The following is a 16,114-nucleotide window of genomic DNA, read 5'->3' on the forward strand; positions in this document are numbered from 1 at the left end:
GACAACATGTAGTATGTGATCATATCCATACTCCTCTATATGTAAAACCTGATTAAAACTTTGCATGCCATGCTTCTGATATAGATGCATATTGCAAGAATGGAAACATATAGCATGACCTTAGCATATCTGCCTGTTGCTCCAGTTCAGAACAACATACTCAAGAAAATTTGGTGGAAAAGAAGCATCATGGAGGTTTCCAGTTTGATTGGAAACCTCAATGGGGGTGGCAATGATTTATTATTTTTTTTTAATTTTATTTTTTTAAGCAAGGATAAACATAAGGTATTTGGCTATCTTGGAGGTTTCTTTCTTCTACACTCCACCCTCCTTTAGTGAATGACAGAAACCAGCTGCAAGCAATGGAGATGATTCAAAGCCTTATAAAACACTAAGAATCTTTCACAAGGAGTATGTTAAGAAACTAAAGCATATTGTATCCATTTTATTTCCAAAATATGTTTGTACTTTTCACATGACTTAAAGAAGCAAGTAGAACCCAGGAAGGTAGATTGCAATGCACATGACAAATACTTATTTGTAATCCCATGATGACCATCAATTAGTTGCAGAAGGGTAGTGTAGTGTAGGCTATTAACCAACAGTGGAAAATGGAAATGTCAGGTAACTTTTGTAAAGTAAGCAAGAACAATATTTAGGAGTGTCAGCCTTATTCATGTTGCTGAATGAATTATTATTTTTTTTTTTTAATGAAGTCCAGGAGCCTATCAAGAAAGCACAAGTTAGACAAGGTTCTTTTCTTTGTTTTCTAACATCATAGACCCAGACATTGAATACATACATGATGACGACATGCAATTTGCATACAGAAGAAGCCAGGATAATACAGAAAACAAAACAAAACACTGCACTATCTTATTTTGATTATTTTATTATTTTTTTAATCTTCAAAATGTTCTGCCTTGAGACAGGAATGCATGATAGATAGAAATGGCTCAAACATCTTCACATGAAACACTCTTAATCAAAATTCATTCACAATTATTTTTCTAAAACATCTACAGTTACATAATCCCACCCATTTCCATCCATTATCACAGATTTAATTATTTGTTAAACAGTAGTTGCCAGCAATTGAAAGCTGTAAGGCTTTTTGCATATTAGTAGAGTCTTCTGAACTACAAACACAAGAATATCACAACTATATAACTCTCACTTTACATGGCAACCCCAGGTGACAGATGTTCCAAATGAAATGTGTTGCTTACGTGGAGTTCATAAAAATGACAGAGAGCTCCATGCCTCATTAGCTCTAAAATCCTTTTTCCTTTACTAGGATTATTTTCTAAACCTACAGCATATTCCTCATTTGGAACCATACACTTTGATGAGTTGATCTTTATCTTCCACTGCTGCTATTTGGCAAATTCGCAAGTCAGGCATACAAGAGCTCTCCAGTAAAACACTATGTACAGAGCACAGTTTAAACAGATGGGTTGCTTGGAATCCATATCTCCCTCCATCCGGAGGGAACTACTTTGAGGTTTTCTTGAACTGTTGTAAACAAGAGGATATTTATATATATATATATATGCGTGTATATATATATTTATATATTTTATATATAAATGTTCTAAATGTCCTTTGGGAGTCCATTTGTTTTTATCTTTCCAAATGATGACTAAATACCTGATCTGTAGCATTTCTCCTGAGAAGATACTAGTAAGGGAATGACAGTTTTGATGCACTTTGGAATGGCACAATCACGTAAACGCTTGCACAATTAAGACTTATGAACTCATCCAAAGTATCTAAACATGATATTCTAACTAAAAACTAAAATACCAGCACAATGCAGCAAGTTAAAAAAGAAAATTCTATGTAATCAAAATATAAACAAGTACATAGGAAATGGATATCTGTCAGTAAATCTATATCTTTTTAAAGTAGAAAACGTATGCACTTAAGAAAAAAACTGTAGCTATCTGACAAACTTTGTAAAAAAAATTACTTTCCAAATGCCAAGATATCCCGTAACTGGCCAAGTATAGCCACATGAGAGCTGCATGGCTTAGAGCAACCCAGGGAGAGGTTGTGGTGGGAGTAAGGGTAGAAAAAAAAAATCACAAAAATAGATCAGCAAGTCGGAGGGGGGAAAAAAAGAAAATCACATAATCTAAATTACTGTATGCTTATATCACAACTGCTAAAAAAGCCAGAAAAAAAAAAAAAGAAAAAAAAGAAAAAAAGATTGCAGTTTAATGATTTTTAGAGTTACCTCTAAAAATTAAGAAAAAAAATACCAACTTAATACACTAATCCCAAGCACCAATTTAATAATTTAAGTTAACTGTATTTATATTTATCCTACTAGTGATGGAGCAAGTTCTGCTTGAAGGCTTAAAGTTTAACTCTGGAGCCCATCTGAAGTCTGTGTTCTTGCCGTGCATTCTCTGCCGTTCACATCAAAGTCACTGTAAAGACTCTCTTAAGTTTCAAACTCTCTAGGCAAGCAATTCTCTGAAGAAAATTACATCCTACTGTTTAAATCAACTTTCTGGTCATGAAAAGTGAAACAGACCAATAATTCGTTAGTCTGTTATTAAATAGTCTGTAAAAATGGAACAGCTGACACTGTTCCTTGATAGGATTTGCCTTAGAACTAGCAGCACCCAGGGCAGACCAACTGTGAGCATGTCCAGACTCCTCTAGGAATTAGTAGTGTTAGAAAATTGCATATGTGTTAGATCAAGAAGGCATTGCCATACACGTGGCATCATTGCATTGTTTTTCCTCTATTTTTCTGATTAAGAAAAAACAAAGGAAAACAGCCCTACCAAGAACTTTTTGGTTTTTGTTTGTCTTCGCACCTGGAAAAAGCAGCATGGTACTCCTCAGCTGGAATTGCTCAGTGCTTCTCATCCATTCGGTTCTTTCAGAAAGCCCTTTCACATAGGTAAGGTGGTCTATTTCAGCTAATTCTTAGAGCTAACCTTTTTTCCAGTATATGTTTCATGCCACTTCCTAACAGCAATTTCAGTACTGAAATGGATCTATGATAATGTCCACTACTAACTTTGACCATATCATGACACAAACCATCAAAGCCAGGCCCTTGGGATGGTTCCACATATTGAACTGAAGCTCAGACTAAAAATCTCACCAAAACTCAAAAGCTGGAGTGGTCACCAATCTCAGCTACTTTTCCTTATTTGAACCCTCACCCTGTAATGAAAGCACGCACACCAAGGGAAAATAACAACGGTCTGAGCTGGGAGCATTACGACACCGGCGAGTTATCTTGCTGCTCTTCAGTGACTGTGGCCTCACTGTGCTCCTCGCTCGTTTCATTGGAGGGCTCCTCGTAGCCCGGCTCAGCAGGATCCAGGCTGCTCCCGTCACTTTGCTCCTCGCTTTGCTCCTCACTGGCCTCTGCGGACTGCTCCAAGTTGCTCTCCAAGGAAGCTGGAGAGCTGCCAGTTACACTTTCGTTTTGGTTCATTTCACTAAAAGGTTGTGGGAGAGGTGCAGGAGACTGTACAGCATTTTCACTGGCAGGGATGGGCAATTTGGTTGAACCGATGTCTACGACAATGTCATTTTGTGGTAGAGTTACCTTTTCCATGAGTTTCCATTGAATAATACTCATGTCTTTCCCTCCAGTTGAGATTAAGTGACCATCACTATGGGTAAAGCTGACGTTTGTCACATGACTACTGTGAGCACTGTATTTGTGACTTGGGGCCTATTGAAATAAGCAGGAAAGAAAAATCACAATCTTAAGCAGAAGAGCACAGGATATGGAAATCTAAAACTAATATCTTTGTTCAGCCCTTCAAAAGAGCCCCTTAGTCACACAGGAGTACCAACTTCCCCCCACAACACATCTTCTCTTCTCTTCTTAAGGCTTATAAGTTGGGACAGATTTAGATCTTTATGTGAAAAGTAAAGGACTTAACACTAAGGCCAGGCAAAGGAAAGTGTGACTATTGTTACGTCACTTTTGTATACATATAAATATTTTTTCACATAATACATATTATATAAATATATATATAATGTTTTCATATAATATTATATACTATAGATTAACTTAATAGGGAAAAACATGTTTTTGTCCTGAGTACTTTACTTCCAAATTTGGCTGCCGGATTCTAAAACAACTGGACTGGCAACATGTGTCTAGCAAGGAAAACATCCCTCAGCGCAAACATGCACATAGACCAGCCTGGTCTAGACTTACCTTTGGCTTGGAACAGGGATACTGAAAGAGATGGACCTTACAAAAGTCATCTGCAACTGCTATCACTTTTCGGTTATGGGATCTGACAAGGGCATTTATGTCTGTCCCATCTGATCCCTCAGGCCAAACTCCTAAGAGAGAACAGAGCAGATATTTAGTGATGGTAGATTTAAACACTATTTAAAAGTATCCTTGAACAAAATTAAAATGTATAAGGCTGCGACAGACAAGCATAACAAAATGTAAAAAGTTGGAAAATGGAACAGGTGTTGAATTAAATGTTGCAGTAATTTACCTGTCTAATGCTGTTTCCTCCATCCCTGTCCTCCCAAACCCTTAGCCTTGGTCAGGATATACTCTTGGGCTTGCAACTTTTCCTGTTGAAAACCTCAGTCTTGCTTAGGGCTTATTTTAACTGGTAGCTGTTAAATTAACACTTGGACTGATGCATAAACATTTTAAAAGCAAGACTGATGTTGAAGCATGGAACAAGCCAAGGCCATCATGCAGAAGTATTGTTCGTTTGTATGAAATCTGGAGCAATTTTTAATATTTGCATGATTCAAAGGAGATGATTGATGATACTTTACACAGAAACCTAGCCTGTACAAGTTACATAGATGAAAGTGCTTAAGTACAATTCAACATGCCTTTAACTTAAAAAAAAAAAAAAAAAAAAAAAAAGAGAGAGAGAGAGAGAGAGACGGATATGTCTAGACAAAAGAATAACAATATTGCTTGGATGAGCAGCCCTGAATAATTTGGGGATGGGGGAGGCTGTAGTTTTAACAAAAAATAAAGACCTCAGAGCCTCAGAGATTCCCATTACAAAGCTGGTGATTCACATCTGTGAGAAAGGCTGAATAAAAGATAAACAAGGTATTATAAGATACTAACATATGCCAAAGATGCCAGATTTTATAGCTCAGACTAAATTTTTCTGATTAATCAGGGAGTTATGAGGAATTTTTCCCTTCAATTTCCCCTCAATTAAAAAAAAAAATAAAAATGTGTCTGATTGACTGAGAGGGATGTCCATCACGAGATATGAACATTTCTTCCTCCTTATAGTCACTGGCTGTAGTGGGTTTACGTGGCAAGGTTTTGGTAGCAGGGAGCCATAGGGGTGGTTTCTGTGAGAAAGATCTAGAAGCTGCCCCATGTTTGGGAAGGGCCCCATTGTTTTCCAGATCCGAGCCAATAAGCGATGTTGTTTTGCGCCTCTGTGAGAGCATATTTAAGACAGGGAAAAAACGCTGCGCCACACAGCAGCCGGGAGAGTCAAGGGAGTGGGAGAACAGCCTTGCACCAAGGTCAGTGTAGAAGGAGGGGGAGAGGTGCTCCAGGCGCCAGAGCAGAAGTCCCCTGCGGCCTGTGGTGAGGACCATGGTGAAGCAGGATGTCCCCCTGCAGCCCATGGAGTACCACGGTGGAGCAGGGTTCCATGCTGCAGCCCGTGGAGGAGACCACGGTGGAGCAGGTGGCCCTGCACCGACGGAGGCTGCCGCCTGTGGAAGACCCCTGCCGGAGCAGATTCCGGGCCGGACCTGTAGCCCGTGGAGAGGAGCCCACGCAGGAGCAGGTGATCTGGCAGGAGCTGCTGCCCGTAGGGGAGCCAGGTTGGAGCAGTTTTCTCCTGAGGGATGGACCCCGTGGTACGGACCCATATCTGGAGCAGTTCTGGAAGAGCTGCTGCCTGTGGGAAGCCCACGCCGGATCAGTTCATCAAGGACTGCATCCCGTGGGTGGGACCCCACAGCACAGGGGACGAGAGTGACCGAGAAGGAGCGGCAGAGAAGAAGTGCTGTAGACTGACCATAACCCCCATTCCCCGTTCCCCTGCGCCGCTCGGGGGGAGGAGGTGGAAAAGGGTGGATGGGGGGGGAAGGTGCTTTTGGTTTTTTTTTCCTTTGTTTTCTCACTTCTCTCGCTTGTTAGTTGTAGGCAATAAATCTTACTATCTCCTTATGCCGAGTCTGTTTTGCCCGTTACAATAATTATTGCGTGATTTTCTCGTCCTTATCTCAATCCTTGAGCCCTTTTCACATATTTTCTCCCCATTCCTCTTTGAGGAGGGGGAGTGAGAGAGCGGCTGTGGTGGAGCTCGGCTGCCCACTCGAGCGGAACCACGACAGTCTTTTTTGGCGCCCAACGTGGGGCTCAAGGAATTTGAGATAAGATGATAGTTAGTAGAAGTAACGGGCAAAAATATGTGCAGGATGATTGTTAGGAATGTACAAGTTGTGAAGAATTAAGAAAGCAGTAACTGTGATATGTTAGTGTGGTGAAGGGACGAGGGGTGGTGTGTGTGTAAAATGTCCACCTTGTCGGTGCTGTGATGATGTTATGTTTATTTTGGTGTGGTGAATTCTTTTTCGTTTTGATTTAAGTGAATTTCGTGAAGGTTGTTGTGATAATTGTAAAGTAAGAGTATGTTGTGAGTAGTCTTAAATATGCTTTTAACAGAGGCGAGGGGTGGAATGTAGTGGGTTTACGTGGCAAGGTTTTGGTAGCAGGGAGCCATAGGGGTGGTTTCTGTGAGAAAGATCTAGAAGCTGCCCCATGTTTGGGAAGGGCCCCATTGTTTTCCAGATCCGAGCCAATAAGCGATGTTGTTTTGCGCCTCTGTGAGAGCATATTTAAGACAGGGAAAAAACGCTGCGCCACACAGCAGCCGGGAGAGTCAAGGGAGTGGGAGAACAGCCTTGCACCAAGGTCAGTGTAGAAGGAGGGGGAGAGGTGCTCCAGGCGCCAGAGCAGAAGTCCCCTGCGGCCTGTGGTGAGGACCATGGTGAAGCAGGATGTCCCCCTGCAGCCCATGGAGTACCACGGTGGAGCAGGGTTCCACGCTGCAGCCCGTGGAGGAGACCACGGTGGAGCAGGTGGCCCTGCACCGACGGAGGCTGCCGCCTGTGGAAGACCCCTGCCGGAGCAGATTCCGGGCCGGACCTGTAGCCCGTGGAGAGGAGCCCACGCAGGAGCAGGTGATCTGGCAGGAGCTGCTGCCCGTAGGGGAGCCAGGTTGGAGCAGTTTTCTCCTGAGGGATGGACCCCGTGGTACGGACCCATATCTGGAGCAGTTCTGGAAGAGCTGCTGCCTGTGGGAAGCCCACGCCGGATCAGTTCATCAAGGACTGCATCCCGTGGGTGGGACCCCACAGCACAGGGGACGAGAGTGACCGAGAAGGAGCGGCAGAGAAGAAGTGCTGTAGACTGACCATAACCCCCATTCCCCGTTCCCCTGCGCCGCTCGGGGGGAGGAGGTGGAAAAGGGTGGATGGGGGGGGAAGGTGCTTTTGGTTTTTTTTTCCTTTGTTTTCTCACTTCTCTCGCTTGTTAGTTGTAGGCAATAAATCTTACTATCTCCTTATGCCGAGTCTGTTTTGCCCGTTACAATAATTATTGCGTGATTTTCTCGTCCTTATCTCAATCCTTGAGCCCTTTTCACATATTTTCTCCCCATTCCTCTTTGAGGAGGGGGAGTGAGAGAGCGGCTGTGGTGGAGCTCGGCTGCCCACTCGAGCGGAACCACGACACTGGCTTTGGTAGAATAAAAAACACATAACACATGCTGATGAATATTTTCTACAATTACAAGCTGCCAGCATAGCACTGCCTTATCTTTTTCAAACGCCTTCTTTTTAAGCAAAATTGCAAATAACATTTAACTTCAAAGTTGTTGTTTTTTCCCCATTCTTCAGCTGATGGAGTCAGAACTTTATTTTCTCTGGACTATCCAAGGCAGTTTATTACACTTGTAGCAATGCTAAAGACATAAAATGCTAAGGAAAATGTTTAGAAACATTTTAGTACTCTTGAACTAATAAAATCGATCTGAAAAATGTATTAAAGAATTTTCAAGTAGCTCAAAATGAATGAATTCTACTTTCTCCTGCATTCCTCTATAAAACACTGTCATCAGACGTGAGTAATAAATTAACTCCAAATTAGTTTCCTGAAGTTTCAGCTAGCACCTTTGGCAGCTGTGCCAAAAAGCTATGCTATTTCCTCTTCTTTTTAATGTGAGATTAAAAAGACGAATATTCAAGATATTCAGCTGGGCCTCTCAAAAGAATTTGCTCAGAGAAAAGTGTGGAAAATGTGCAGTAAACAAGGAAGTGACTTCAAGTGCTAGGGGTGCAGAATGATGATACCACTACGCCACTGCAGTAATACTGGCAGCTGTTCTCATCCCCACCATGCTCTTCCATCCTCTTTCTTCTGCTGACAACAGTGCAATGCTGGTGCTTACAGACATACTGCCACAGAGCTGAATCAGTAGAATATACATGTATAACCCTGAAAACCAAAACCCCATAAACATAACCTTCTCTCCTGAACATTAAAGTGAGCAGCCCGTGGCTTTGTTGGGTCGCTGAACCAGCTCACCCTAGAGTCAAGGCAGACTTCACCTTCAGGCACCAAGTATCTGCTAGCTTGACTTAGCTGCACTGTCTGATTTAATGGGAAAATACTTGTCTTTGTCTGGGACCAATCCATAATTTTACAATTCTGTAAAGGGTGTCAGACCACCAGACAATATAAAATTAAAGCACGATGAATCTTGGCTAGGAAGTTTAAATATATTCTGTTCTTCCCCAAAATAACGTCACATTAACCTACTTCATTCCCAGCTCCATTGGCATTTTGAAGATTTTTAGTGAACTTGAGACTAATTAAACTTAATCCAGAGTTAGGTTAGAGTTCAGATTAATCCAGAAAGGAACACAGACAGGATTTGCAGACTTATCTACTCTTTTAAAACAAAAAGTAAAATGGCTTCTCAAAATGGTGATTATGAAAGCTGATCATCTCTAGCCTGGCTCCAGTCACAAGCAGTTTTTAGCCAATAGCTATTAAAGAGAGTAAGTGAATGACTCAGATGTGAAACTGAATTCTTTCTGCACTCCCACACCTTGTCTCCTTAGGTCAGGAGTGAAGGATGCTTCTGGGAAAGTGCTGGGACTCAGCTGCTCCCCTTATTCTCTCTCTTGTACCAGTAAATGTAGTGGTACAATTTCAGTAGCAACAAAGCTACCTTCTAGTAGCTCTGAATTTCTGGTAGATATAAGTACTCTGCATAAAATGTAAAATGGTATCAGATCCCAGGCTATGCCTGAAGGAACATTTGGTATATTTGCCTTACGAAGCATTTACATTCCTTCTAGAGAAAAAGGTCACATTAACGTGGAACAGAGCTTTGATTTTCACTTTATTGTTGCCTGAATTGTCTGATACTCCACTTAGAAAAGGTGTTTGTGTTACACTGTTATTTCAGTTGTACCTCCACAACGGCAAAAAAACGCAAAAATGACTACGGTGGACTGATAGCCTTCATCAGCCTAGGCTTGCATGTACAGAACATTAGGAGGAAACAGCCATTCACTCTTGATGTCACAGACAGACTGAATAAAAACAAGCACATATGCAACCCAGTGCACAGTTCTCAGGCCAGTATTTTCATCAAAACAACACTAAGCTCCAGAAAGTATTCAGCTCCAGAAAGCTGCAAGAGCTACCATCAGCAAAAGCTGCTTGAAATGCTTGGCCACAGTCTCAAACTGCACTACTGAAATCAGATCTGTGAGCTTCATAATTTTTTTTTTCTTTACATGTTAAAAATGCACCACTAGGTAAAGAATCTGTTTTATCTTCAAAGCATTTTTGCTCTTTAGAAGCAGTGTGTGTTATTCATTCAACTATCAAAGGGCTGTCATGATTTTAAGTCACAACCTATAACTTATACTTGCATTATCTTGTTTCTATCCCAAATCAACATACACAAAGATCAATGTACCTGTGCCATATAAGCACTTTAAAATACCAGCTTTTAAGTTTGAAGTCCCCCAAACTAGAAGCCTAAAATGATAGCAGAAAAATCAAATCTACACTTCAAGATTAAATATAAATCAATTATACACTGTCTGTAGAGCATCCACTGCTCTGTATCACAGACAAGTATTGTGGTCATCTCTTTGGGCTATCCCCTCTGTGCCAGAAAGAAATCACAAATACACAATGCAAAGGAATGGCTTAAAAGAAGGTTAAATTGTGCTTACCAAACACTTGAAAGCCCAGCACACAAGTGTATGTTGTCCAATCTATATCCTTACAGTCAGAACGATTCCTGATTAGCTTGCACCCACTTGGAATGTCCCCTGTAAAAAAAAAAAAAAGTGAATCATGAGTTACGGCACGTAACTTTGGATTTATACATGTGGTCTTTGAAGATCCTAAAACTGATGGAGGTAGTAGCAAAATGGATCTTTAAACCAACCTGGAATTTCAATGTAGAGACAAAGATACACCATTACCTTTATCCCAGACATCTGAAGCTTTGCTTCATATCTAAAAGCCACATTTACTTCTCATTTCCCTTTTCAGATCAGTGTACCTCAAGAAACGTTTCCCTGCAGTTTGGTCCCCTACTGTACAAAATGCCTTAATAAATTCTGTAATAGCAGAATGTCTATGCTCAGTATAGCTCCACGGATGTGCTAAAATTCTATCAAGCATTCAGGAAACTCTGCTTTTAAAACAGTGAGAAACTGCTGCCAGAGGAGTCTTGGACAGATTTTCAACTGTAACTAGGAAAGGAAAGATTGTTTCCCAAAAGAAAGTCTATCTTTCAACAAACTAGCCCGATACTAACGGGTCACAGCTCTTTGCTTGCCTGTACAGGCGGTTATGTTGACCAACACTTTCTTTTGGTACATTCAGATACTGCACTATCCAGATTTGAAACCTAAGCAGTGAGAGGCAGAAAGAACATATTAAGGAGCCAGATATTTAAACTGCTGGCTCTTCTTGCCTATTACAGGAAAAGAACTACAATCCTTTTGTTCTAGTTAAAACCATATAAAGAATATAAAAAGTAGTTTAAAACGCACTATGTAAGTTGAATTTGTGACATAACTACTATATATTAAATTCACCTTTTCATATATTAAAAAGACAAATGTGAAAATGCTATCAACACTAACTCACTGAAGTAGTATTATTACTTTGCTCAGTTTTCAACATCACCAGCCAAGATCAAGTTAAAAAAAAAAAAAAAAAAGCAACCACACACACACAAAAGGAAAACACAAAAAAAGCCAACAGAACAGAACAGTGGCACAGACCTGCTGATTTTATTCCCCCCAAATAACTGGTACTGTTGACAGTAATTAGACAACTGTATATATTATTTTCAATCTATGGAGCCTTGGGCCAACATCAAAACGTAGTGCCACTTGCTCTGTAAATTCTAAGCTGTTAACCTGATTTATGACCTTGTAAAGAAGTAAGCTATATTTGGCATTGCCATTAGGTAATACACAGCTCTGAATAACATCAAGATATCAGGTTACAAAAGTTCAAATTAGTTCCTTTGTCAGGGAGCATTTTGCACAGTCTCGATCAAACACCTTCTTTTAAATATTGTGATAACGAATACATATTTCTGTTTCCAGTATATTTGATGTCATACTTACAGTATAGTATTTCATAGTCTCCTGAGTTTGACATTATATACTTGTTGTCTGGGGACCAATCAAGGTGTGTAATATAGCTGGAATGTCCCTAAAGAAGAATGCAGTAACAACAATGTGAAACATATTTTAAATAAAACAGCAACAGCAGTTACATCCAATGATGGGATGGTTAACAGGAAAAAACCACCTCCCCACCCATCCCCTGGTCTGCTACAATTCACTCACACTCCTTTAAAGGCTGCTTACTACCCAGTGCCATGCTTGCTAACAGCTAAACAAACGCAGGCTGGGCACCCTGCCTCTCCCATGGCATGGCAGATTCCTCACTTGTAAACACTGTCGTCCCTCTTGGGCCACAGTATGATTTACTCTGAGAAGGTACACTGTTAAAATACTGATGACCTCATATTTGTATTTGCATTAAGAAAGTATACACTGCAGCTAAAAGAGAAGGGCAAGTAAACTTGCAAAGAATCGTTTTTTGACTCCTGCCAGAAAAGTGATGCATGGGACTACATTTTATTCCTGTATAAATTAAAAACAATTTTAATAAATGCATCCACATTCTGGTTATTTCTTTGCTTATCCTAAAAGCTTAGGATGCATTGATTAATAACCACCATGTAAAACTGCAAGACTAAAGTCCAGTGTTACAAGAACACCTTTATAAGCTTTTTGAGAGCTTCTGTGTCTTACGCTGCATGCATGTTAATGCCAGTTTCAAGAGGAGTTCTACATATAGGCACAGGGTCACCTATATAATAATCAAAAAACTTTGGCCTGATTGCATAGTTATGCAATGCCACATGGAGTGCTAAATATCCATCTTTGTTTCTGAAGAAGCTAAATGCATCTGGATAGCATGCTTTTCCTGTGCATTAGTTCTTTTGCTGGTAGTAGCAACAGTAATGATAAAGAAATGGGAGCCTCCAGAGAAGCTGCGTGTTCCTAAAGGCTAGGAATGAGCTAGTTACTTATAGAGGGATGAATAGGAAGTGAAGAAATTGGACATCCATTTCACTCCTCTTTCATCCTTCCATTTCTTTTTACTGCTCCTCTCCTCCAGGCAAGACTGTCCATTTTCCCTTTCCCTGCCAATCTGCTGGGCAACAACATGCCATCTCCATGACTGACAGCTGCCAGTTCAGCTCCCTTCCTTTCTCGGTGGGCATTAGGAAGACACTGTCCCTCCACTCCCCTCAAGGCTATTGGCCTTGAGGCCTGCCTGCCTGCCCCTGCTGTGACGGGCATCACACAGGACACAGGCTGGTCCAGCTGCCATGCCAGCCTCTTCTACAGCAAAGTGCAGGAGATGTTGACGGCTCCCAGAGTTAGACATGGAAATACATCCAACCCTGTCTCCTGGTCCTCTGTGAGATACTCCAAAAATATTTAGGAGAAAAGCTAGCCTTTAAGATTTATTCACTTATGAACCAGTCTCTCTCAAGCAGAGGAACTGCATATTGATATAAGTGCTTTGCAGTCACAGGTAGGATATACGATATCAACAGGCAAACTTGGTATTTTGAAAATAAATAAATAAATGATCTATTGGCTAGGATTCTTCCCCCCCTCCCTGTTTTCCAAGCTTTCAAATTTGCAAGCTAACTCCAACATGGAAAAGAATTGGTCAGTCATTTACTAAATCCTGCCAGACATTTGGCAGCTGTTAAAATTCCTAAGGGTGGTGGGGGAGTGAACAAAGCAATTGGCCAGGGGGCTCCATGCTGGAAAATCCCTTCCAGCAAGCAATTGCTGAATGATGAGTCGGAACATAACATTGTCCATGTTATTAAGGACAATCCCATTTTCTATGAAAATGCTTCTTCAGTAGCCACCACTGATACAACGTTTTACTCTTTCCATTTCTGTACCTTTATGTACAATGAACATAATTACATTATCGCTGGCAAATAAAAGTATTTGGTCACATGGAAACCCTCTCCTTCATTGCTAATGCTTATCTGCTTCAGACTGAAGTGGTACAAGGGTCAAAATGGCCACAGCCTACGGGATGGGCACACGACTTATTCAGGTTAAGCCTCGTGTTATCAGATATTCGCAGCCCATGTGGCTTTCACCCCTCAGCCCTCTTGGTAAATGCTGAGCACTTGCTTTTTCTTTGCTAACATATCTCTGATGTAAAGCAAACAGAACCAGCGCTGGCTACCCTTGAACTGTTGACACGTAGGAAGTTCATAACCTAGCCCATACCTTCACATTGCTGTCTGCATAGCTGGAGCCCTCAAAAAACAGCTGCACAAGCCAAAGTGGTTGTTACAGCTAATCTGAAATTCCTTCTGATCACAACCACCACCACCCCTCACCACAGAGACACGCTCACGGGTCAGGGCCTTGCCTCTCCAGGAGCCCCAAGGAAGCTTCACTGTGACTGAAAGGGGATTTAAATGTAACAGTGTGAATACAGCCCTTATACACAAGCTGATGTTGGTTCAGTAGATAAAATCCTTCTGAAAGTATTCAAACAATGTTTTCAGCTTGGAAGAAACAACCGGAAGTTGACTAGCAGGAGGACTGAGTCATACTACTTGGAGGTCACTCGCGAGGCTACTGGATGACAGAAGAACGCCAAGATGGCACGGCGCCAGCACCCAGGCCTGGGCCAGGAGAGCTCCAGGTTCCAAGCACGCCTAGGTGCCTCCCTGTTTCACATCAAGCCAGTTTCGGGCCATCAGCGTGCCGTCGGGCAGCAGAGGGTGGGTGAAACCCGATCAGCAGCCTCGCCGCACAGTCGGTCAGTCTGTGCAGGCTGCAAGGGTCAGAGGAGCTCTGCCCTGACAGAAAGCAGGCTTCTAATTTTGGCTTCTACATGCTGTCATTCAGAATGAAAAAAAAATGGTTAACAGAAATCTGCTTTGAAGTATTAACCCTTCTGTCTAAGTATATCAATGCAAATTTCTCCCAACCCAGTTTTTACAAATCCCCTCCACTGCCAAGGCAGAGGGACAGACAGACATGTAGATGCTTGATAAGAGGCTGCATACTAGAGAATGTCTTAGGGTGCATGAGAAAGAAAAGGATAAGGAAGAAGAGGAATACTCTTCAGAAGGGTATAATTCAGCACAGCTTCACCATCCTCTGTGCACTGAAAATTGGCTGTTGATCAATATTCCCAGCTATTAGCTGCTTTAGAATTATGAGACCACTTATTACTCACACATTTACTGCTTTAATAAAGTGGTATTATCTGCAAACTAATTGTTCTCTGAAACACTGTCCTGCAACACAGGGGCAAGAGATCCAGGCATCAGTTTACAATATTATAACATGCTCTCTCTTGAATGAAATACATAGGATATACAGAAGTACATGATCCCATACTTCTTCAAAGAACTCAGGGATCCTAAAGTACATAACAAGCTAGATATTACATATTTTAAGATTAGAGTGATTTTATCTTTTGTGGTTAAAAAATAAGTAATGGGGTGAAATGCTGTGTTGGGATCTGGGCAGTTGTCACCACCCTGGCTCGCCTCATACCACAACTGCCATCAAGGAGTCCCCAGAATGCCCAATGCTCAAGTAGCATTGGATAGTGTGGGGTATCCTCACCAAGTGCCCCCCAAATGAGAAATTTCTCAAAGTGCCACACGTGGCACTAAAGGACTTCCTAATGCTTGTTCACTTCTTCCCTGACAACTTCTGCTGCTAATCTTGTATCAAAGATTGAGAAGAAAAAATATATTACAAATTACAAATGAGGCTTATGGTCCCCTCACCTCCACTTTCAAATTAACCAAGTTCTCCTATTTTTAAAACTAAAGGAATGCAATTGATTATAAACACATGAAAACTGTTTTCAGCAGGAGATGTATTCTTAAAAAATACATTTGATATGTGAACCTATTCTTGTAACATCATTTACAAATCCCTCTGAGGTTCAGATGTTCATTATGTACATGTTCCCACCAACCTAGAGAGATAGCTGGACTTAGGGCCAGGGTGTTACACAACTAAAAACAAAATGAAAAATGTATGTCCTTTTTGAACAGATCATTTTAGCAAATAGAAAACATCATGTAAATGTGAGCTCTAAAATTAACTTCACTATTTGCAAAACACACTTATTTACCCCAGACCAGAAATTTATTGGTATTATTTCAAATGCTGTAATAAAAATTGCAGTTGAAAACAGTACATATTTGCAACCTCCAAAATTGTGTATTCTAACAAAATTCCATCATCTAATGCTATGTTGGTCCAAAGAATACTTTATCAGTAGTGCAAAAATATCTGCAAACAAGTGTAATATTTTCCCAGAAAGATTTTTTCAGCATCTAGATTCAAGACACTTCTGCATCTTACTGTTAATTTTCCATTACAGAGAACAGTTAATAGTCTGAGAAATTATTCATATGTAATGCAAAAGTGTTCACCTGGCAACTAAGTCATAGTACACATTAGGTTGCAGTTT

The 16,114-nt window shown here is 41.0% G+C and overlaps 1 protein-coding gene across 5 annotated transcripts in view; it reads right to left on the reverse strand.

The window, feature by feature from the left end:
• Window positions 1–277: 277 nt before the first annotated feature.
• EML4 (EMAP like 4) overlaps window positions 278–16,114 on the reverse strand; it is a 159,736-nt gene continuing 143,899 nt past the window's right edge. For all 5 annotated transcript variants that reach the window (XM_082756779.1, XM_082756780.1, XM_082756777.1 and 2 more), the window contains 4 exons: window positions 11,680–11,767; window positions 10,264–10,362; window positions 4,205–4,335; window positions 278–3,706 (listed from right to left, as the gene is read on the reverse strand). In XM_082756779.1, coding sequence (XP_082612905.1) covers window positions 3,242–3,706; window positions 4,205–4,335; window positions 10,264–10,362; window positions 11,680–11,767 — 783 coding nt within the window. In that variant the 3' untranslated portion in view covers window positions 278–3,241. The remainder of the gene's footprint in view (window positions 3,707–4,204; window positions 4,336–10,263; window positions 10,363–11,679; window positions 11,768–16,114) is intronic.

Source organism: Aythya marila (assembly GCF_965140915.1).
Source record: "Aythya marila genome assembly, chromosome: 3".
Lineage (NCBI taxonomy): Eukaryota > Metazoa > Chordata > Aves > Anseriformes > Anatidae > Aythya > Aythya marila.